We start from the raw sequence: 24,794 nt of genomic DNA on the forward strand, positions 1-24,794 counted from the left end.
ATCTGAACAAATGGCATTTCAATATGAACCGAGCATAAAACATACCACAACTCATGATTACAAGTGTTCTCAGAATTCATTTGTTACATCAGCCAATTGTTTTTAAGTCAAATCATTCAGGTTTGAACCAATAGGCTCTATCCAGTCTTTGGACAAGGTACAGCATTAGTGTATGTTGGTTGTCATGTCCCAGGAAACAAGTTCTAAAATAAGTTTGAGATTTCCCTCATGCACACTCACCAGTAGTTAGAAATTAGAAATTCAGTAAATCTCCAACGTCAAAAAGACATTTAACAGTATTCACCAGCAAACTACATAACCATGTCACAATACATCCCTAAAATGATGCAAAAGATGCTTGATACAGACAGTGTAACTTGCACTCAAAATATCATTTGGAAAGACACCAATATCTTAGAAATGCTCAAGCACAAAAAATAAGGGATGACGCAAATAAGAATAAATATACAAGGCAAAACATATGTAATAGCCAATCCCCAATGATCTCTCTAGATGAGAAGCCGAGATAATGTCAAAACATTCATGCTCACAGTTGTGCAAAGTCCATAGCACATCATAGTCAAAATGTTGGATCATTGCCAGTCAATGCATCTTTGACTTTTCACTAGGCTTGTGTCATATGTTCCTCATGCTTCCACTTCGAATTTTTTGCACAGGCCTCCTCTTGTATCATGACTCAGAGGATCCAAACAGTTAATCACCTGTTACAATAACGTTGCAAGAAGTTTAAAAAAACATAAGCTGCATAACACAACAAATTGTTCAGATGCAAGCCTGTGAAAAAGATGCAGTTTTGGACTCAATGGAAGCTGAGATTGATGGCCCTGTACGTCAGATTTGATCATAAAGCAATTTGAAGGGACTTTAAAAACATTATTGAGGAAAGTAGCAAATTGAGGGATTTCCAGAACAATATGAAGCAAAATAGAGAATTGTATAGCCAATATGAAACCAATCACTGCCTTCCTTCAGCAATTTCGACAAATATAGGCGTGCTTACTTTTCCTCCAAACAATCTCTCAACCCACCCAAATATGTTAATTATAGCCATTATGAAACCAATCACTGCCTTTCCTCAGCAGTTCAGACAAATATAGACTCTTTATTTTTTGTCTGAGCAATCTCTCAAGTATCATGGGTTTAAAGAGTCGGAACTGTATGCATAAAAATTATGTTTTGCCAAAGAAAAATGCAATATATTGATGCAAATGGTTGATGTTTAAGCACTGAGCACTAGCTTACCAAGACTGGTATTTCAAATATATTAGGAACTACGATTGACCAGGGAGATGGCGGCTGAGTAACCCATCAAATGCAAGGTATAAATCCTCATTATCCGGCCCAAAAATTTCACTTGCCTTTCTCAATGTTTCCTGTTGTGCAAAATTTCAGCAATCAATCAGTGTCTACAGAAATGTTTGCCAAATTTATCTGAGCTAAAACTCGTGATCACTACTTGAAACACACCTCTCTTGTTTGCTTGTGTGCATTCAACTCCTTAATATTTGCAAGAAATGCACTGAACTGCTCATAGGAAAGCCTATTTCTGCAAAATTTCAGCTTCTTATATTAATAAAGCCTTAGGCCACCAGCTTCAGTTCTAGTAGTACAACAGCTTTGATCATTTGGTCAGTACAGAGTTGGCTATTATCGAACTTGGCTGGTCCAGTTGTATACCTGGCTTGCCTGAAGAACTCTTTCCCATCAACTCGAGCAGTCCGGGCTGCAATATATTAGACAGGAAAAAGAGCCTTCTCTCAATTGAGCACAACATTTCCCTAAACAACAAAGATTCCAGACGATATTCTGCTAGTTTTCCATGACCTCAAAAATGCCAAAACCAAAGGGAGTGATACTCTGGTAGTACCTGTATGTGAGCCTGCATGAGGAGGTGAATTAGGTGCTGTTGAGTGCTTGCTTGTTGGCAAAGATGAGGGCAATGATAGCCTTCCATCTCCAATAGAGTGCCACTTTGGGGATCCTTTTGTCGATTGTGCCTTTGGAGAGACTGCACTTGATCTTCCCCTGGGAGAAGTTGCTGCTGATTGTCTTCTGGGTGATCCACTAGGGGTGAGTTGTGGGGTGAGGTTTGGTGGTGTCAATGGGAACATCTGCTGAGTAGGTACTTTAGAATCTGCACCAGAATCTAGACATCAGAAACAAAATCCAAGACCGATTCAGATACCATTACCTGTACACTCACCTTTTTGTGTTGAAACTGAAGAATCTACAGCTGAAAGTCTACTTGTGGAATTCTTATCATCACTGGATTGCTGTGCCAAAACATAAACGACCTCATTGGGATCGAGCACATATTTTATCCCTTTCACTCTTATTCATTGAGAAGTTAGAACATTTTCTTGTAAGAGATGAATTTGATCAAATCATACCAATTGACTTTCATCTTCTTCCTGCAAAGATTGCATTAGTGTCCTCTTGAAAGTCTCCAGCTGCACTTAGCAATATAGCCAAAAAAATATAAGCCACCAATAAATGGCACTCCCTTTGATATAAAAGGTAGTAAATCAGAAGGAAATAAAGTAAATTTGTCTCTTTCAAGTGCTTGCCTACTCGATCAGACCTTTGCAACATCACGATTTAGTTTTTTTACAGATGCTGCCAAAGTGTTCTTCTCTGTTGCAAGCTTTGCCTGTCAAACCAGAGATCCAGCACTTAGAGCCAACTAAGCATGCAAACGTTTTGAAAACTAGCTTTAAAAAAACAATCAGACCATTCATTCTCTAACCAGCACATCAGAAATCAAAGGATGGAAAGTGTCACAAACAGTATCCACCTAGATGAAAAGGAGTTCAGGTTCTATTTTAGGTGAGGATTCATTGTAAAACCAAATGTAGTATGCAAAGAAGGTGCATGTGACTCTAAAGGTAAAACAAATCGATAAAGAATATGTTTAAGCCAAGATCCTAAACCAGTCAACCCCAAGGCTCCAAATCCTTGAAGACACCTTACTGCCAGACCCTCAGACAGTCACAATCAGTATTCAGAGTCTCATGCAGCCACAAACACTCTTGCTCACGCTCCTCAAACCACATGCATCTTCATGTGTGCTTGACTACCAATGATTTGAAGGCATGATCCATGATGCTCCACATTCATCATGATCCCTTTGAGCAAGAGTGTCAAGGCACACTATCACCATGATGTGTTTTTCCAAGCTCAGGATTAACATGAGATTAACTCCTAGCTCTTTAGGCAAGTACGACATTGCATAAGTTGTAGGACATGGGCAGGTCTATCATTGGCAGGGGTTCAATAGTGACAGCCACAAAAATTAAATTAGTTATTTAGTGTGCGAGTGACAAATACATTTAAATAACTTGGGGCTTTTTCAACCTTGGTGCCAAAATTTTCATTAAACTTATTAGATTGGGAAGTTTGCCAAAGGTTGGACCTAGGACACTTGAAATAATACCTTTAATGTGAAAAAATATGCTTTTTGGGCAAACAAGGTAAATGAAAGCTAATCGTGCAGCTTTTGCATCAATAGTGGATCAGTTTTCAGCATTTGCGGCAGTTGGAGGAAGAGGGCCGCAGCTTTTCTGGCAGACATGACAGTGGGAGCAGCAGTCATAGCTGTAACAGAATCTTCTCTCTCTTCTCCTACACTTAGTCAAGAAGAATAGGTTGTATTCTCTCTTCTGTGCACAAGTGATGTGACTGGACAGCATTGTGCAGGGCTGAGTTGAAGTGTCTAGCACAAGTGACAGCCTAAAGCTTCTACATTTGTAGATCTGCTGCCTAGGGTTGCATGCAAGCTGTGTTCAACACTTTATCCCTCCAAAGGGCACACAGTTTGCTGTACAGAGTAATCTTGGTTTTGCATGCAAGTGCTTTTTTGAAGAGATTATGCAAAAATTGAAATTTTCATATCAGATCTGGTCAATTCTAGAGACTATTGATCATAATTGGTAAGAGCAGCTTGTGATTTAGTGACCAAGCAGGGCTAGACTGATTTGTGAAGAGTAAGTACAAGAACAAGTTTATGGTTAGAGGCTAGTGGTGGCTGGAGCTTAGGATTTCATAGCAAAATCGGCTACTTTGTAGTCACTTTGAACGGCAAACTTGCTTATGCAAAACTGTTGAATCAGTGCAGCTCAATAGACATAAAGTGGAAAAGAGAGAGTGTGTGTGAGAGTAGACACACAAAGAAGCGTGCAAGAGTATCTTCATGTAATGAATCACAAGAATGAAAGTACAAGATACAACCCTAAGGTCATAGAGACCTAGACACTAAAGTGTGGTCACACAAGTGTGTAGGCACATGGACCAAATCAATCTCCCCTGCATGAAGTCTCTCCCTGGCATAATGATAGTGCACCTCAATGTGCTTTGTTCACACATGAAATACTAGATTTCATGCAACTGCCAATGCGCACTAACTATCCATGTAGATACATGTAGCTGAAGGAAGTGCAAAATGCAGGTCTAATAAAGGCATTTGAGCAAACAAACTCAACTATAGCTGTAAAAGCTGCCCTATGTTCAACTTCACAGCTCGAAGTGACTGCCATAGGTTGCTTCTTACTAAGCCAAGAGATGCAAGCATCACTAAGTTAAACATCTTGCCTAGTCAATATTTGTAAAAGTTTGTAAAACAACCCCAAGACCTATGTGCCTTTCAAGTATCAAAAGACGCACTTAATTGCTTGCCAATGCCGTGAACTTGGGCTATACATAGATCTGCTCAACTAGAATACGACATTGAATGTCTGACCATATATTGCATGAATGTATTAAACATCCAACTACTTACTAATAAAAAGAAGTGTCAAATGGATCACCAACCTCCTTGAGAGAAAAATAGAAGCCTAACTCAACTGAAGTAGAGATAGTTTTGCAATCCTCAAATTGTAGATGCTGCAATAGCTGACAATGTACTTGGATTGCCTCAAAACAACACCCCTCAATAGCATCAAACTAGATACCAAGATAATGTTGAGAAACCACATCATTCCGTACAATTTCCCTTCTTCATTTCCATTTTTGGTTTTAGTTTCCAGCCCCAAAAAGGCTTTCTAGGGTCTTCCAAGAGAGTCAAAGCGTCGTACAAAAGACTTCAGTTGGGCAAGACTCCAGACTGTTCATGTCTAGATATACGGCACCTCCCATTCATTTTTCGCCCACTTCTTTCACTCATTGCATGTGACCATCATCTCTCTCTCCTCTCCTTCCACCATTATCTCTTGCTACCACACGCCAACCTCCAACATCATCTGGCTTGTGATTTGGTGGCAACCTCCTTCTCAATTGGCACTTCATCAACCACTGTTGGCGACAATATCTGAGTTTACTAGTGTTTGTGTTTTGCACCCTGGTGGCTCCTCCACCATCAAACATCACATCATCTAGCTGGTGACATCATCTCCGTGCCCTACTTGCGTTTTGACTTCCTGCTCGTTCCTCTACAATAGGCGATCTCCTCCTCCAATTGGCGACAGCCCCCGAGACCATTGTTGCTTGCATTTGGGCATCCTAGCTCATCCTCCTCCACTTGGCATCACATCACAGTTGGCGCTTCCATCATCACAAGCTGCTATATTTGTGTTTTCAGTTTTTGGCTCTTCCATCTTCTCCAACATCACTCCCCAGCAGCAACTGGCATCCTAGTCTTTAGACTTGCATTTGCAGACTCAAAGGCTCCTCATCCTCCAACGACAGTCTCCCTGTTCCAAGCATCACCAATCATCATCCCTACATTGTGGATTCAAAGGCTCCTCTTCGACAATAAACTCCCTGCTCTACACAACACCTCATCATCCTTGCATTTGTAGACTCAAAGGCTTCTTTGACAATCTCCCTGCTCTAGGGCATCCTTCATGCTACAACACCCTTGTATCAAATTCACTTCATTATTTCCTTTCATTCATCTGAGTTTCTCTTATCTTCTCTTCTTAGTGTTTGTCTCTCCAGTTGTCTCTTCCTAGTGTTTGTCGTACACACTGTGTTTCTCCTTGCAAACCCTACTGTCTCTCCAGTTGGTCAGTCATTTCTTGCCGTGGTATCAAAGCCAAAGGTGCTCATTGAACTGCGAAGATTCTCTACATCAGTGAAGGCAAAGAGATGTTGCAATTTCGGCATCCATATCCAATTTCCTTACTTCTTCCATTGCTTTTCTAGGAGATATGTCTTCTCCCTCCCACCCTCCCTTTTACAAGTTGGCACAACAATATCATGGCATCTCCACTATCAAATTGCCTATCCACTAGGTGCTCCTACTATGATAAGAATAGTCACACCCCCAAAGATTGTCAACATCAACCTTTGCTCCCTATCCCACTGGAGTATATGCATCTTCCACCGAGCACTCCTGCTACTTCTCCTTTCTGCACCATAGAGATTGTTCTACATTGGCTCTTAGCTTACTATGCTCAAGGCAATAAGATGCATCTGAAAACTGACATGCACTAAGCCCTCACAAGCACACGGAGGCATTAAGACCTCACAAGGCGATAAGTCCTCCTAGAGACCACCACCTTACGTGGAAGTTTCCCCCACACATTTTCGGGTCTCCTTTTACCCCACCCTCTTCTCCTCAGGTCCAAGAAGACACCTCTACGCGCTATCTGGCTTATGCTCCTTCCGAGCCCCCAATACCTTCTTTGGCACAACTAGCAGTACTTTCTTCATCCTCAGACATCTCAGAGTCAATGATCCATGAGTTGGAGTCCCTATCTCTCTCAAAGGGGGGATACGAAGGGGGATCTTTTTCCTATGCCCTCAAAGAGGGCATCTTCTTTTCTTCGGCAATCCTTTCCTCTCCTTCTACCCAATCTCTAGAGGATCTATCTTCGATTGAGCCTTTAGCAGCGACTTTGTGACTAGGCCTTCATATTCCTTCCAGCATGGTGTCATGAAGCTAGTGGCTTCTCACCCAAGGTTGTGTTTCAGGTTCTACTGCTCATCCGGTCTCCTAACTATCTTCATAGGTCTCCTTTCAAGTGGCTTTCTCAAAGTACACGATGGATCTTCTTCTCTTCACCCCACTCCTCTTTTGTGCTCCTTTTTGGGCCTAAGAGGGGTGTTAAGAAACCACATCATTCCATATATTTTCCCTTCTTCATTCCCATTTTTGGTTTCAATTTCTAGCCCCAAAAAGGCTTTCTAGGGTCTTCTAAGAGAGTTGAAGCGCCATACAAAAGACTCCAGTAGGCAAGACTCGAGAATGTTTGTGCCTAGATATACAACATCTCCCATTCATTTTTCACCCACTTCTTTCACTCATTTCATGAGACCATCATCTCTCTCTCCTCTCCTTCCGCCATTATCTCTTGCTGCCAGGCGCCAAGCTCCAGCCTCCAATATCATCTAGCCTGCATTTTGGTGGCAACCTTCTCCTTCTCAACTAGTACTTCATCACCCACTATTAGCAACAATATCAGAGTCGACTAGTGTTTGTGTTTTGCACCCTAGCGGCTCCTCCGCCATCAGACATTCACATCATCTAGCTAGCAACATCATCTCCAAGTCCTGCTTGTATTTTGACTTCCTGCTCGTTCCTCTACTGTAGGCGATCTCCTCTTCTAGTTGGCAACAGCCCCAAAGACCACTATTGCTTGCATTTAGCCAGCCTGGCTCATCCTCCTCCACCTAGCCTCACATCACAACTAGCACTTCCATTATTAGAAACCGCTACATTTACGTTTTCAGTTTCTAGCTCTTCCATCTTCTCCAACATCACTCCACAACAATAACTAGCACCCCAACCTTAAGACTTGCATTTGCAAACTCAAAGGCTCCTCATCCTCCGACGGCAATCTCCCTGCTCCAAGCATCACCAATCATCATCCCTACATAGAGGCCCCTCTTCGACGGCAATCTCCCTGCTCCAAGTTACACCTCATCATCCCTGCGTTTGTAAACTCAGAGGCTTCTTCTACAATCTCCCTGCTAAGGCATCCTTCATGCTACGGCACCCTTGTATCAAATTCACTTCATTATTTCATTTCATTCATCTGTTGAAAAACCCTTCACCCGGAGTTTGCATTTCTGCATTTTGCGTTTAGGGTTTGCAGCCCCAAAAAGGGGTGCAATCCTAGACTGACCATGCCTATTTATAGGCCACTCTTGTTGAGAAACCCTTCACCTGCAGTTTGCATTTTTGTGTTTCTACGTTTTGCATTTAGGGCTTGTGTTTAGGGTTTGCAGCCCCAAAAAGGGGCGCCATCCTAGACTGACTGTGCCTATTTATAGGCCACTCTCTCATTCATTCCTCACGGCTGATTCATTCAGTCCGTCGCCCCTTCTCTCCAGCCTCTCTACTACCCTCACACCCCTTCAGGAGGACATTGCAGTTCGTGGTCCATGGCTGTCTTCATCATCTTCCTTGTGCTACAGCACCCTTGTTCCCTTATATTACATTCACTCCATGATTCAAAACTTCATCATTCCATTCATTAGAGTTTCTTCTCTCTTCTCTTCGCTTCTCCATGTTTGCTGAGTTCACTCCGTGTTCCTCCCCGCCAACCCTACTGTCTCGCTGATAGTCATCTTTTGACATGGTATCAGAGCCGGTTTTGCTCAGACAGTGGCAAAGATCCTCCACTCCAATGAAGGCAAAGACTGGTAGCGGGTTTGGCATCCACTTCTTCTTCCGCTACATCAACATTTTTTGGCAGCTGTTCTAAACTGCATTTGCAGCCTACAGCTTAGCCAAACCAGCCCAAGGCTCAGCCCAGCTTGCATTTGCAACTGGCTGACCTCCGCCTTCTCCGCCCAGCTTTTGGCGGCTGTTTTCTGCCGCTGGCCTGCTCCACCCAGCTCTTGGCAGCTGTTTTCTGCCGCTGGCCTGCTCTGCCCTGCATCCTGGCAACCGTTTCCTGTCTGCTCCAGCGGCTCAACTCCTGCTGCTGGCAACTACACCCAATCTGCCTGCGTTTTTCAGGCGGCTGCTGCTGGCGGCACTGGCTACAGACTGATCCAGCACAAATCTTAAATGGTGTAGTACCATTAATATTAAACTAAATGTTGCAAAGTCTCTTGCAAGTTTTAGGATTTAAAAGTTGAGAATTTTACAAAGACGTGGTTCACTAAATGTTGTGCACCATTTTAACATGATAATGCATCACTTTAAAGTGATGCCACTTTGAAGTAAAATAGGACAATGAAACTTGATTAAGATAAGCAACTAACTCAATAATAGAGATGCAAGAATGACTAGTTTATTTTGAAGGGAAATTTTTTAGAGTATTAGAACTGCTTTGAACTTATCATCCTTTCTTTTTTGATAGATAGACAATCAAAAGAAGCATATTCTACTATTGTGGATCCTTCTCAAATCTTGTGTGTGAGCATAAGGCCAAATGAGAATAGTATTTGCCTTTGGTAGAGTTTGTTTAAACAATAATGTTCATGGTTTCACTAGTAAGGCAACTTTTAAGATAGTTAAAGGTGAAAAGAAAGTTCCACCTATCATGCATTTTGACGTAGATAAGTGTGTGAAAGTTTGGATGAAGCTTAACAAAGGTTAAGCTAGGTCTCCAAAAATTACAAGAAAAGCAAACGAAAATGATAGATTATCACCATAGAAAGCTTGAGTTTGTAAAGGATGATTGGATTCTTTCGATTTTAGAAAGGCAAGGCTTAAAAAGATGGAGGATAAAGAGTGATTATTTCTTAAGTTACCACATTACAGGTCTTTTCAAGTAATCAAGAAGATCCATAATGCGGCATACATGTTAAAAGTACTAGATCGTTGGAGAATCCATAATACCTTTCGTGCAAGTCTCCAAAGACCCTTTGAACATGATGCTCCAAAGGATATGCCTAATAAGGTTTAGCCTAAAGTTGAGAAACAAGATGCAATATCAATTCCAAAATGGATCTGCATGCTAAGATACCAAAGTCATTAAGTGCATTGTATTCCCTTATTCCTATTTTGGTTTCCATTTACAGCCCCAAAAAAGACTTCATTTGTATCATTTAGTAGTGTCAAAGTGCCACCCAAGAGAGTCCGGACGACACCCTATAGAGTTCAGTGACTCATGTGCCTATAAATAGGGCATGAGCATTCATCCATCTTCACTCCACACTCACTCTCTCATTCATTCTTCATCATTCCCCCATCACACCTTCATTACTATCCATGCCCCTACCTTCGTAGATATCTCAGTTCGTGGTGCTGTCCAGCTTATTCCATACCAACAAGCGATTTCATTCTAGAGTTCTTCTTCACATCACCACCAGCTCCATACACTCCAGATTGCTGCATTTTCAGTCCAACAGCCTGGCGACCTGCTCTTCAACATCTCCATTGCTGCATTTGCTGATGAACAGTCTCGGCAATAGAAGCACAGTTATGGTTGCCTTGCATGCAACACATCTTCTCTCTCTTCTCTTTGTTGTATTCTCTCTTTTGTGCACAAGGGACAGGAATTTGACAGCACCATGTAGGGCTGAGTTGAAGAGTTTGACACTAGCAAAAGCCTAAAGATTCTCTATTCAGCATAGACCTCTTGTCTAGCATTGTATGCAGGCTGTGTGTAGTATCTCCTCTCTTCAAAGGGCCTGGGTTTGTTGTGGACAGCAGTCTTTGTCTACGTGCAAGTGCTTTTTTGAAGAGAATATGCAGAAATTAAAGTTTTCATGGCAAGTCCAATCAGTTCTAGAGATTTTTTAACATAGTTGGTGAGAGCAGCTTGTGATTTAGTGAGCAAGCAGGGCTGGACTGATTTGTGGAGAGAAGATTCAAGAACAAGCTCTAGTTAGAGACTGCTAGTGGCCGAAAATTTAGGATTTTGAAGCAAATTCAACTACTTTGTAATCAATTTAAATGCCTCTAGAAACATAAAGAATTATTGCTAGAGGCACCAAGCTTTGGGGCCAATCTATGTATTTTGTCTCTATGCAAGAGCACTCTAGCTCCCCTTACCTTAAGTGATTTATTGCTGAAATTTGGCTTGATAAGTGCTTTTTGCAAGTTAGGTGATGCCCTTTGCAAGTTTGAAGGCCAATTTCACATTGCCCACCCAAATCTCCTATCGCACAACTTGCCACATCACTTGGCCACCATGTTTGCATTCCACCAGGCCACCACATCACACATGCACTACATACCCTCTAAGTCTACTTTCAAGATTTTACTAGAACTTGTCATAAATTCTTATCTCATCTTTCGGTCAGGGCACCAACCATTGTTTACTTAATGCTCCATCCAAATATCACGGCCCTAACTAGCTAACATCATGATCCTCATCCATAGCAAGCTTTTTTTTTGTGTTTCCAACATTTTTCTTCATCGTCCTTTGCTCCAGCAGGTGGTTACTACACTCGGGATCCATCTCTAGTGGATATGACACACATCCACATCTCCCTCAACCCACCCCCACAAGAGTTGTCTGCTATTGGACAGCTCTACTGAAACACCCCCCTAGGATCCAATATACATATACGAGACACAACACAAGCCACATTCACGAATATAAGGGACTAGACATCAAAGCCACTTCCCAACCATGGAGCCAAAACGGGCTCACTCTTGAGCCTAGGAGCTAGTAGCACTTTGGGTCACGACCACATCCCAAGGGTAGGCATCCCATACCACCAACCCGCAACATCCCGATGTACGAATGTGTCGGCCAACAGGCCAAGAGTCCAAGAGTGGTGATCACGAATCGAAAGTAGATGATGCAAGTGTGGAGTTTGATTCTAAGCTACTAAAAGCATAGGAAGAGAACCTAAATGATCATTTAAAGAGGAAGGCTAGGAGGGAATTGATGGTAAAATAGCAAGTATACCTATGGACATCTTGTACACAAGAATTCTATGAACTCCACTTCCATCATCCCCTCAACATCTAGTGGATTGAAAGAAGATGAAAAGAAAGATGGATCGTCCTCATCGAGTGAACAATGTCACCTTAGGGCATCCAATGAAGGAGAGACCTAAGAAGACATTATAGGATCCCAAGAAAGAGGTATCCAAGGCATGATGAGTTAGATGTGTGTCACTTATGTAGACTTGTACAAACCATGCTTTTGCAAGAATCATGAAAAATACTCCTTAGAAGAGCATTGGTGTTGGTACCATGTAAAGATACACCAAGGTTTGTAAAGAAAATTGAGTGTACAAACCCATCCTCTTCAATTTCTTGTCTTCAACACCCTTGCACTATAATTCTCCTTATGGAACTTGAAAGCCATAGAATACCACTTTGGAAAAAATATTAAGAACCATGCACTGGGGCTACACAAAGGAAAATATCGATTGCCTCTCCAATCTTGGTAAGCCCTTATCTTTGGGGTGGAACCTTTTGGGTCAACGAGGTCATGCTCTCTTCCCTTGGGCATGTTTTTGGGCCTATAGGACTTGTTGAGCAAAGAAAATTAAGCCTTGAATTAATCTGAAAATTTATGACCCAATTTGAGTCCTAAAACAGCAATGATTTGTTTGAAAGAAAGATATGCCTTTACAAAATGGTAGGACAAATGGCTCAAAAAGTCCTATACAAGGCAGCCATGGGCATTCTCACTTCTCTATCTCCCATCACCAGCCTCTTTGATTCATCACATCACCTTCTACAATCGTTGTAATTTGCAGCCAACACCAATATGCCATGTCACTATGCCTACATTTCAAGCCTTGGTGGACTATTGTTGCTAGGTGCAGGATTCATCTCAAGTACAACACTCTTGGAATTGTTTTTGGCATCTCTAACTCCTATATCAGTTCACCTCGTCTCTGGCCCTTAACACACAGAGTCTTGTGGCCCCTTGTATCATTCTTCATTCTTATATAGACTCTTCCCCCTTCAGTAAGCATTCATCAAATTCTGTTATTGTGTGTGGTACACTCTTATGTCTTCTCTCTTTATCCTAGCATTTCCTTACAAGAATGTCCACTAATTCTGGCTCATCCGAGGTGTAAGATAATGATAATCCAGAACATGACTGGCATGAAACACTGGATGCATCTTCCAATTTGCCCTAATAGGTCACATCATGTAGCTTCTCAATAATGTGGAAACTTGACAGCCCCTTCTCCTTGAATCTACCTTCGACAAGAACTCTGTGAACTACTTCAACTGCTGGTGCACTTTTATCTTGAGATACCAGCTCATTGACCCTTTGATCTATTCATGCCTGCAGTTATCAGCCTCCTTTTGCATTAACAATGCCACTAAAGCTCCAAAATGTCAGCTTGTCCTAATCCGAGTAAAGCTTTAAAAATCAATCGTAACAGGATATCTAGGTCTTATCACCATCACAGCTTTACCACAGTGGGTTCCTATAGTCTCAAGCCTAAAACCCTGAAGCACTTAGCTCGACAAATGCCAGTATGCTGATTTAGATTGTTTGGCGTCAACATCTTGCAAAGAGAGTATTGAGGCTGCTCATGAGCTGGTGATACTCCTTTGTGCCCATTCCACATCATACACAGTAATAACTCTATAGCACAAACTTGAGGGTCTATGAAGTGTGACCACATCAAAAGTAAAAATTGCTGAACAAAAGCATGTGATGCCTGTTCATAACTATCTGCACTAAGAAACAGACCAAGCATTAGCTGTACTTACAGCACATAGATATGGCAACCTTATCCCTGTGTCTAGATACATAAACCGTTAGAGTTATGAAAAGGAAAGACATCAATTGCCCAAGACCTGCTCATCAAGTGCAGTGGTAAGGCGGTTAGTGGTCTGTTGAAGAGCCTGCTGAAGCTCACCAACACGTGCTTGGAGATCAGAGATAAGGAGCTCTTTTTCTGCCAGTTTTTGGCGTAGAGTGACAGTTTCCACCTCCAGCTTCTCCACTCTAGAGGTGACTGCCATTGAGGTGATTTTTCGAGCAATATCAAGCTGTTCATAGGGATCAGATGGGAGCACTGCAAGAACATCCTCCGGTAAATCCAGCTCTGTTGCCGAACCTGGGCCCATGCTATCTTCCACACAAGACTTTCATGCACAGGCTGTCTGTTGCATTGCACACAGGTATGCCAGGCAGGATCTTGATTTGTTCCTCTGCATAAAAGATGATAACTTTTTATGTTACAGAGAATGATAAGTAATGTTAAGACAAAAGATGAAATTTAAAAGGAAAGGCCAACAAATTACGTGAAAATACTCTGCAATATTGACTGCTAAGTTCCAAGACAGATTCCAAAAGCAAATACAAAGAGAAAATGCCCAAGATCAACATACATTTCAGAGCAATTGTTCTTGAGTCTATACATGTGGGAAAATTGTGAATATTGCTCCACGAGACATAAACTACACTAAAAAAATATGCAATTTTGTGTGCTTGACCATCCCAGCATTTCTCATGTATTGATCACGCAGTCCTTGAGAGAAATATGAAGAAATTCACTCGGGAAAACCACCGTGATTGATTAACGATGAAAAAGATTGGTAAGAAAACAGGCCTCGACAAGACCACAAAGATTAAGAGATATAATCCGGGAAGAACGATACGTGAACAGGAACCCTAATGTCTGATGCTTACAGAGCTCGCCTAACAGAGAAATTGTAAAACCAGACAAATGACTGACCTGAGAGAAAACTGCTGATGATATGGAAAAAACAGAGAGAGATGGAGGAAAATGGTCTTTCTTTCTCACAAGATTTGCGAGCAAGAGGCCAGAAATGCACAGCAATGAAGTGCCATGAAAGCTGCCACCTTCTCAGACAGTGTGCTAAAAGATGCCAGCCAGAGTCTCTCCCCTTCTCCGTCTTTTGAGAATTTGTTTGAACCCAATTATGACAGAACAGTGGTGTTTTTTCTTCTTTTTAATTCCCCTTTGAAGGGGTCCTTAATGAATTTGGTTTGAACCCACTTATGACAAAACATCCCTATTTAATGTTGATATTATTCATTTTTTTGCCTTCTAACATACATTGCCTATATTTATAATATAATAACAACATTATGCATAAATGTAAATAAATGCAAATGTGTGTGTGTGTAAAATATATATTCTCATTTGTGGTTAAAGCTTGAACCCAATTATTCCAATGATAGAGCATATTCATGTATTTCTTTATCCATTTGTTGTACTTTTGACTTATATTCTTATTTACTTTGAATTTCAAATTTCATGGGGAAAGTTTGGCATCGTCCATGTGGTGAAAAAAAGGAAAGAATTGCACTTTCTCTTCCTTTACACTAGAAATTATTCTTTAAGAGAAGAGATTCCCTTTATTTTGTTCGTTTTATGCTAAAATAGGTTTTTTTAATTATTCAACAAAAAATATTTATTGTAATATTCGTCAATTCTATATTTTCAACTCTCTCTCGCATTCATCATACTACTACCTTACTTTTCTAATATTTTATATTGTTTCTACTCAGTCAATTTATTTATGTTGATTACCCACTTAGGCATTTGCTTGTTCAAACACATCTTTGAATTGTCCTAAATGATTTTTACAGCTATAGAGAGCCTCCATTAGGTGGTTGTTAGAGTGGCCATTCTAGTGTCGTCTCTCTTTGATGCAAACATCATATCCCCTCGACAATCACAAAACATTGGAAAATGTTAACAAAACTCAATCTCAAAGCATTCCAGAGTAAACATCATAGCTCCTCATGAAACACCAAAAACTTAGGATAGAGAGAAGCTACAAAGCAATGAGGAAACTAGCTCAAATGCTTGCATGTGGATAGACTGATAATAGACATGCAACCTTCCAGAGTGTTGTTAATCTTGGCAAAAATGCTAATAAATTTGGAAAAGCACTTTAAGACCAAAACATGAATAAATGGAATGCCTTTCTTTCCTTCATTTATTCCCACTTGCATTCCTTGTGCCTTTTGCATGAGAGCATATAATAGCATTAACTTGTTCTCCCAAAATACCATTTCAAACCTAAAGTTTGACACAATTCTATGCCCAAAATTTCAACTCAAATTTGATCAAGTTTTGGTATGCAAGCATATGCTCAAGTAGCACACAAGCTTCAAGAAATTACTAGTTCGAAATGAAACATGGCGTAAGTTTGCAACAATGTCTTCTTTGGGGAGAGAAAAGAATCTAAGAAAATAAGGAAATTTGAGTTTGATAGTGTATTAAACCCAAAAAATATTAGGCTAATCAACAAAAGATGACACAATTTTCATAAACAAAAGTTCTTCATGACTAAAGCCATAGTACTTGAATGCACACATTCTAGAATTGTCATATTTCCTTGAATTAAGCATCATACCCATGTTATATAGCTCACATGATGGAAGCCTCCCATATCCACACACATTATCCCCTTGTGTTTCAAAAGAAACCATATCCAACCACTCACTTCTCAAGTATAAAGTGATCTCTTGAAGCATTCTTGTCCATGGTTTCTCAAGTACAAACAAAGCCACTTCTTATAAGGATATGGCAAGTAGGGTAGGCAAGCCAATCTTATGGCACCATAGCTTTTTGGTGGTGTGGAGCCCATTGTCTATGGTCATGGATGAGGAGGAAGGAAGGGAGCTCTCTGTCTTTTTTCCTTGGTCAAGTTTGAAATATGTCAATAGAAAAGGCACTAAAAGGCCAATGTTATGCCACTTGTAAACTAATATAGTTAGGTGTATTTTTCATGAGAGCTTGTCTTCATTTTTCTTTTTTGGATCTCTAAATTGTTGTCAAAATTGATATCCTTTTAGCAAGAGACTACCACACATGTGATTCCATAATTTTTCTGTCTATTTATTTGTGTTAAAATGGCATGGGGGTGCTAGCATGTTTTTGGAAGGGTGCCTTTTTTATTGACTTGCATACCTAATGCATGAATTGGAATTCCACCAATCTAGATAGTGTACCTTGTTTTCAACCAAGAACTTTACTTCAAGATAACACTTCTCAAGCCCATTTCCTTCCTTGCAATGTCATAATTCATTCCATTATTTAACCTACCCCCTCATTCCTATTTGTGATGCACAAGTAGGATCCCCTTGTCTCTCCCTTATCTAGCTTATTTCATAACTCTTTATGTTATCCAAAAAAAAAAAAAAAAAAACTTTCTAGGCCCACCATTTCTATGTGAGTCATGTGATGGTCCTTAAAATATTAATTTTTCTCAAGGCATAAAATGAAAAACAAAGAAAATTTGTTAAGAGGCGAATTTGCTCAACTATCATTCAAGTTGAGGCATTTCAAGGATTATCCTGTGAGGAATTCTCCTTAAGAAAAAAAATTGTTGAATGAAATGTTGCATGCAACTTTCATCATGTCTTGCAAAATATGTTTGCAAGTGTTGTGATCTCACTCTCATCATTTTATGTCATGATGAGGCTATGATAGGAATACGTGGATAATGCCAAAAGGCAGAGGTTTCTTTTTTTAATACATAAAGTGAATTAGTTTCATTTTAAAAAGATATTTGCAACATTATGTGGATGCAATAGAGGTAAGAAATCCTCTCACACTCAAGAGCCCAAAACTCAATTTGTAAGGATGAGCTAACTTCTTAAGTTTCTTTAAAATGGCTAAGCTCTCTAGAGCATACATTGAAAATCCTGTCAGTGTTAGGACCTAGTATTTTCTATATCAAAGCTTTGTTTCTAACATTCCAAAGAATGTGGATCACAACAAGTATAATGAGACTCTAAATGGTCATTGTGGTAGGGTCCATCCCTAAAGGATCCCCAAATAATGCTAGCCTCACTGAGACATTGGTTTTCAATCCTGCTTTGTTGAAACACATCTTAACTTTTTTCCACATGGTAGTTGCACACCTCTAGTGCTCAAACAGGTGGAGGATTGACTTTCTTTTGAGCAATCAAGTAGGGTAGTTGGGGAGATGCTCTTAACCTTTGACAAGTGACCCTTGCTAGGATCTTCCTTAGGACAATGCACCACAATAGGAAGTTGAACTAGGTGAGGGAGTGGGTTTCCACACTCTTCTGGCCCTAAATTTCCACATCCTAACTTGGGTGTTAGGGAACGACCTTCTAGCCTTCCTTCAACTTGATGAAAATAGTGTTGTTCTTCCCAGTGAAGTCCTTCCTAGTCTTTAGCTTTAGCACAGCTTGCCTCTCTTGATGGAGATAATTTTTTAAAGGGTGCAAAAGAATTAATATGCTTGATGTAGGCCAACCTTCAATAATTGCATTGATAGACTATTGTAAGACTTCTTTATGATGCCCCTTTAGCTTAAATTGCCTTGTTAGATCATCTACAAAATGCAACTCACTTATTTTGAAGTCCCACTAATTAGCCCATTTAGTGAGGCATTTGTTGCTCACTTATCTTGCCATATTGGGGTCCTTAGTGGTAGGTGCTTAAGGAATCTTCTATATACTTGCTAAAGAGAGGGATTAGCTCTTGTTGATGCCTAACCTAAAGACCATAACAAAGTCTTAGATATGTAAAAGTCCATCTAAATTCTCCTTGTTGGTACCTATGATATTAGATTGTCATGAAAAAAGAGTTTGTGCATAGAATTGAGTGCCATTGGGTAAATCAACAACTTGCATTCTATAGTCAATCATTCACAATAGCATGTTTGAGGCAACTATGAAGAGCAATGGTGCCAATGGGCAACCTGGCCTCACTGATCTTACAAGCTTGAAGTCAAGAGATTAATATTTATTACTATTGAAGCATTTGTGAATAGAGCTACCACCACATGACAAAATAGCATGTCAAAACTAAGAACTCTGGGGACTTTTTAGGATAAAGCACCAATTTACATGATCATAAGTCTTCTTGAAGTCCATGTTGATTAGGATGAACTGGCATTCTCTCTCTCAAGCCTAATCAATTGACAACATCAAATTATGGATGACAGTATGGATGTGGTGCCCATGCACAAAGTTGTATTGTAGAGAGTGGACCACCTTTGCAACTATGTGCTTGATGTGAAGTGATAGAGCCCTAGCTAATATCTTGTAGACAACATTTAGCTTGTAATAGAACCTAATCTAAAATAAACACTACGTATCTTTGATGAAGATAGTTTTGGCTATGTTTGATCTCAAGGTCTCGCTCCATATAATGAAATGCTCCTTCTCTATCTCTACTTGATAATATTCAAAAATTTTCAAGGCTATTTCTATATTGCATTTGGTTAGTCTAATGTGTGCAAACAACTCATGAGATTTGTTATTCGTGCATTGTGGAAAAGTGAACAAAAGTTCCATATCATGCTAAAAAGTGAGAGATTGAAACAAAAACGGTGCATTCAAGGTTGGTTTGAGGATTTATCTCAATCTCCAAGCCTTTGGTAATAATAAATATATTGGGCAAGGTCTTCATAGAGTATTTTAACCTTCACGCAATTCTATTTGGTCACCTTTATTGAAATAAAGTCTCCCGACTTGAAGAGGATTATATATAAGCCCCTTCTTAAGTAACAAAGAAGCAAGTAGGAGCTCTTTGAAATAAGTTTTATATGAATTTAAGCTAGGGAACCATTAATATTATATTACTACCTTTGGAGTTATTCATATCACAATGTCCTTAATCTTACGAGATCCATTCATGAGATTATCTCAAGGCTTGCTTGTTAATGATATGGCTTTGCTTTCTAGGCTTAGATGATAATAAATAAAATGTTTTGAATATAAGAAACTCACATAAAAACTTAAGAGAGGGGGTTGTGTGTGTAACACTAGGATGGGCTCCTACCTAGTAAAAGCCTCATTTTGAGTAACCTAGATGACCACCATGGGTTGTTATATGACAACTTCAAAACTCAATCTTCTCAAAAAAGCTAGTCCCTCCCTCCTTGGGCGCACATGCACGTGCGTGTGTGTTTCTGTGAAATGCAAGTGGTGAAGAAGGATACAATATAACAAAGGTTTAATGTGTTGGAAACATTATGGAACGATCAATCCTTTTGGGGGCTGCATTAATTTATTTAGGCAGCATTGCCATCTACAATATGTGAGTAAAATTGGTTGTATATTCAAATTGTAATTGGAGAGTTAAGCTCTCTCTCGTGCAAATTGTAGAATATCCTAGACTTAAATAGGAAGACCCATAGCTAGATCATGTTGTGGGCACTAAGTATCTATTCACATTTGATAGGATTGGTCCAATTAACCTAAGATATATGCATAAATCAAAAGAGAATTGAACAATGGCCAAAAAGGTGTGTAGGGTGCCCAAGTTGAGAATTGCCTTCTCTTAATTTCATTTTATTCATTTAAACCCTTTATTTGGAGTGGGGGAGAGTGAGAGTGTGCTAGTGAGAGTACAAGTGAGGAACTTGGAGGGAGAACCTTCTATCTCTTATTGCCTACCTTCTATTCTTCCCCTTCTTCTTCCATAGCTTGGAGGGTAAGAGGTAGAGTGTGAGGTTGAGGTTGGTACATTTCAGCTCTACATTCTATAAATGGCACTTCTAGATTATATTGCAATGGACTAGCAAGAGTAGATCAAGGAGCACCACTTGGATCGTGGAGCTATTTACAAGTTCATCAAGCATTGACTACATCACAATTGATAGGTGAGCTCACTATGTCTCGAATCTAGTCTTGTGGAGAGAAGAGTGCCTAGTTGGATTTAGGAGTGTAAGGAAGCTAGGTGAGAGATAGCATAGCCAAAACTATTGAAGGTCTTAAAGTAGTTTTGTTTAAATCCTAATGTTGAGTGCAAAGCCCAATGTTTTGGTTTTGTCACTAAGACGAGGACAAAAATGACAATTGAGGTTCTTATCCTCTTACTATGCAATGGAATAGAAGTCTCATCAACAATGTGTGCACTTTGAAACATTCACAACAAAGTTAAAAAGGTGGATTGAGAAGTTATCAAATTATTGGTTTGGTTGTTTATTTCATTGAAGATTGGAATAGGTTAGATCAAAGGAAAAAAAGTGAACAATCACAAATAAAACTTTAAAAATTTAGAAAATTTTTATTTAAAAAAGAACTCACTTTTATTGCTATCTCCCTTGTGACATGCTAATCCTCTCATAGGAAAGTAACATAAAGCGATTTATAGCATTTGGCCATTGTTAACCCCAATTCAAGATGACAGAAATATGAAGCAAAGAGCGAAAAAATGATAGAAAAAGAGCAAAGGTGCAGAAGCGCCCTCTAAAGCTAAGTTGAGGGGAAAAGCTCAATTTTAAATGGAAGGCACCTAAAAAAAACTCTAAAAACTCTTGTAAAAGAGCCCCAAGCTCCCTCCTAACGGGTGTAGGCTTAAGGTAAGAGGCAAGAAGAGTGAAATGGGAAAAAAAGAACCTTGCCACAATGGCTGGTCACATAAAAAGGGATGGGTGCCCATGGGAGTTTAGGGTTTTGTATATAAAGTTCAAAAAGTGAATGGAAGCTCATTCTTTGGTGTGTGGCTAATAAGAGTCCTCTCTTCTTCTCTCCTTCTCTTCACCTTGCTTGTGTGCGTGCTCTTGAGAGAGGGAGTGTGAGAGTGTAAGAGTGTAAGAGAGCGAGGGATCAAGAGGGTGAAGCTTTTCACCATCTCCTCTTCTCTTCTCTTCTCTTCTCTTTTCTCGCGTGCATGTGGCTATGGTGGATGGAGCTCGAGGGAGGAGGCTTGAGGATGCTTGAGCTAGCATCTACGATCGTGGAGCTATTGGTGGGTGTGAGGGAGGAGGCAACTCACTTCAGCATCAAGGTAAGCTCACTACACTCGCAAGTTTGAAGGTGCATCGGCTAGGTGAGAGATAGCCATTAGAGTTTGCTTGAAACGCTTGAAACAATAAGCGGTTCGTAGGTCTTGATGGTTGAGTGTGAGCTCCCTCTAGATTTTGGTTCTATTACTTGGACCAATGGATTCAAACTTGAGCACTTCTTCGCCTCATATCGACCCCATCGAAGTAAGGGATTCATCCCCGAAAGAAAGCTTGAGATAGGTAGGAAGTTTGGGGTTTTTTATCTTCGATACAAGTAAGTATTTTGGTTATTTTGATTGTTTGATGATTGGAAAAGAAGGGGAAATCATTTCAGTTACTTGATTTTGATTCTTGTTGCATTTAGCGTAGGTTAGGATTAAGAAATCGGATTGGAGAAGCGTAGGGTTTACTGTTGTAAAACAGGGCACAAATCATGGTAAACAGGAAAAAAAGAGTGTTGGAAATTATTAATGTCGACAAGTGAGTGATTGGGGATAGCAAGACCTTGCTCGGGAAGGGGTTTAAGGCCAGGAGACCATAGAAAAGCTTATTTTTCACCCGAGCATTGAGAGAGAGAGAGAGAGAGAGAGAGAGAGAGAGAGAGAGAGCTTCCATTGGTGATACAATTTGATCTTGCCATCGGGGACCTCTTCGCATGCGTCAGGTATATCAAACCCTTCCCCCTATATCCTTGTTGTAATTTGGAAGTTCGTGTGCCTTGTGATTGCTTGGATTGCTAGATTAATGAAATCATCCTCAGCGGTGCTGTCGTCGTGCGCGACTCGGCTCATCTGAGTGGATTGGTTCTGGGCCGAGTCCCAGGTTCGATCCTCGGCCCTCTTGCATTTGGCCAATTTGGCTCATCCGAATGGACAACTCGGCCAACACCTTAAAATTCGGCCCTCGGTCAACTTGATTTGGCCCAAACCACTCGACTTGTTCCAAGCGATGGACTCATCCCACTAACCTGATTCGGCCCTCGGCCATGTCCATTTGGCCATCCACCCCGAGCTGCAAATTCGGCCACCACTATTTCCATTCGGCCCTCGACCCGGGTCCAAGTCCACCACTTGGCCCCTGCAATTCAGATGAGTTGGGCTAAGTGAGATTTTTGTAAATTTTTGGAAAATTGCACCAGATCTAGCCATATTTCAATCGTGCAAACCTTTGCGAGCAAAGTGTATAACAAGTGTATAATTTTGCATAAATACCATATTTTTTAAATATCACAAGTTTGCAAGTGACAATATTCTATTGGCCAAAAAAATCCAAAAATTTATAGGTGTTGGATATTACAACTTGTGGTGTTGGGATTTTTAGAGAGACTCTACAATTTCTAAAATATGTGGAGCCACACACTTTCCGCTGGCAACAATATCCTCAACTCGGCTTCGAAATTTCTTGCCATCTAGTTTAAAATAGAAGCTAATAGGTGGATTCTGCATTAACATTGTAGTTTCTTGCCGCATTACACTCAAGGGCCAATCATCCTCCATTTGCAACACTTGGGGCTTGCGGCCCTGACAAATGACAGTAACATCCACAATTGCACTTTGACGTATGTCTTGATCAAGGCACAACCATTTACCCTTGAGCATCCTCCATCTACGATACTTAAGCACTAGGCATAAAGTCTATCGTGTGACAAATTACGTGTAATTGGAAAGGAAAGTTAGCTGATTCATCTCAAAGTAAGATAATAGTCAACTAAGAGAGAAAAATTTTACCTGAAAGCCATGTCCCTTGTTGTGACCCGACACTCCACTATGTCAAGACTATGAGTTATTTTTTATGTCCAAGTTTTGCCTAAAATCCTTGTTACATAATCTTTTGACGCACTTTTCATGATGTACATACTTTTGGTATGTCTCAAACCCTAACATTCCTTGGCAGGAATCGAACTGACCACGAGAGAGCGCTAGAAGGAGACTTGATGTTAAGTGAGCTTCTCATGAAGCAATTGCTAGACAACAGAGCAGTAGAGCAGAGCACTGCAATGTTCGTAACGTCACTACTAGCAGGGTTAGGGGTAAACCAAGGCTCCAAGAGCCAGCCTAAGATACCAACTGTCGCTAAGCAACTCAATAAGTACCAACCCCATGATGATCCATACAACTTCATAGAGTAGTTCGAGCAGGTCTGTGAGGCCAACGATCTCATCGACTTGACTCAGCGCTCTCAAGCATTTAGGCTTTGCTTAGGCGACAAGGGTTAGACTTGGTATATGAGTCTAGATGCCGCAGAGTGAGCGAACTTCAATGGCCTCAAAAACCTCTTCATTAAGAGATTTTCCAAGCCTGTCAGATACTCAGACAACATGCTAGTATGACTTATGAATGTCAAGTAGAAAGAAAAAGAGGACATCTACGACTATGTGACCCATGTGAGGAGTCTCTTCAAGAGAATCCTAATGGTGGGCGAACAACTGACCGAAAGAGTGGTGTCAATGGTATTCATCAGTGGAATATGAAATGAGGAGCTTTATAAAGCCTTAGCAGGCAACTCAAGCTTGCAGCGATACGCACTAGCTAGGGTGTTCAAAGGAGCCATTCGAGTAGACGACCAGCTGAAGGAGAGGAGCTCTAGGAACTCAAACCAAGAAGAGTCCAACTCTAAAAGTTTGGAGAGAGCTTCAGCATCCAGTGAACGATCATGCACAAGTAACCAAGATAAGGGAAAGTCCATGGACACTAACCGAGAATTGGCTGACATGAAAATGGAAATAGCCAAGATGCAGGAGATGCTAAGATGACCAATGCACCCACATATCCAATGTGTGTAATGTGGCAAAAACCACCTGCCAGTCGAGTGTCAAGACCCCATGTCACGACCTTGTGCCAATTGTGGTAGGTTTGGTCACAATGTTGCACATTGTAGATTGCCTAGAAGACTTTCGTACTCACAACCATATGGTCAAACTTACCTAGCAAATAGGCCGCAACAATTTTGAGAAAGGGGAGCCCCATTGGCCCTTCTTGCACCGAACGATGTTAAGCTAATTGTTCCTAGGGACATAAATCCTACTAGAATACCTAGACCACGTGGTCCCTATGTGATCCACCCATCGAGCAACACTGCACTCCACTATGTGAAAGAGCCAAAAGAGGAAGAGACTTGTGTGTACCCTTAACGTCTTGCATGACGATGAGGGCAACGTAGCCCTTATGGACTATCGACCAATACCAATGATGGCATTAGGTAGGGGACGAGGTAGAGGCCTAGGAGGGTAGACCCAAGAACCAATCATGTGTTAGACTTG

The 24,794-nt window shown here is 40.6% G+C and overlaps 1 protein-coding gene across 2 annotated transcripts; it reads right to left on the minus strand.

Moving 5' to 3' along the window:
- Window positions 1–354: 354 nt before the first annotated feature.
- On the minus strand, window positions 355–14,735 carry LOC148031508 (uncharacterized protein At4g15545-like). Of its 2 annotated transcripts, none has more exons than XM_087685021.1 (10): window positions 14,524–14,735; window positions 13,640–13,996; window positions 2,603–2,671; window positions 2,424–2,471; window positions 2,225–2,294; window positions 1,889–2,155; window positions 1,699–1,744; window positions 1,489–1,567; window positions 1,264–1,394; window positions 355–722 (listed from the first exon to the last, which is right to left on the minus strand). In XM_087685021.1, the coding sequence occupies exons 2-9, from the start codon at window positions 13,910–13,912 to the stop codon at window positions 1,293–1,295; spliced, it is 954 nt and encodes a 317-aa protein (XP_087541147.1). In that variant the 5' UTR covers window positions 13,913–13,996; window positions 14,524–14,735; the 3' UTR covers window positions 355–722; window positions 1,264–1,292. The 2 variants fall into 2 exon arrangements, with proteins under 2 accessions (XP_087541147.1, XP_087541146.1); XM_087685020.1 differs by having other exon boundaries at window positions 2,412–2,471.
- Window positions 14,736–24,794: the final 10,059 nt, after the last annotated feature.

This window comes from Lygodium microphyllum, chromosome 9, assembly GCF_053477565.2.
Source record: "Lygodium microphyllum isolate KBCC chromosome 9, Lygodium_microphyllum_v1.1.10, whole genome shotgun sequence".
Classification (NCBI taxonomy): domain Eukaryota; kingdom Viridiplantae; phylum Streptophyta; class Polypodiopsida; order Schizaeales; family Lygodiaceae; genus Lygodium; species Lygodium microphyllum.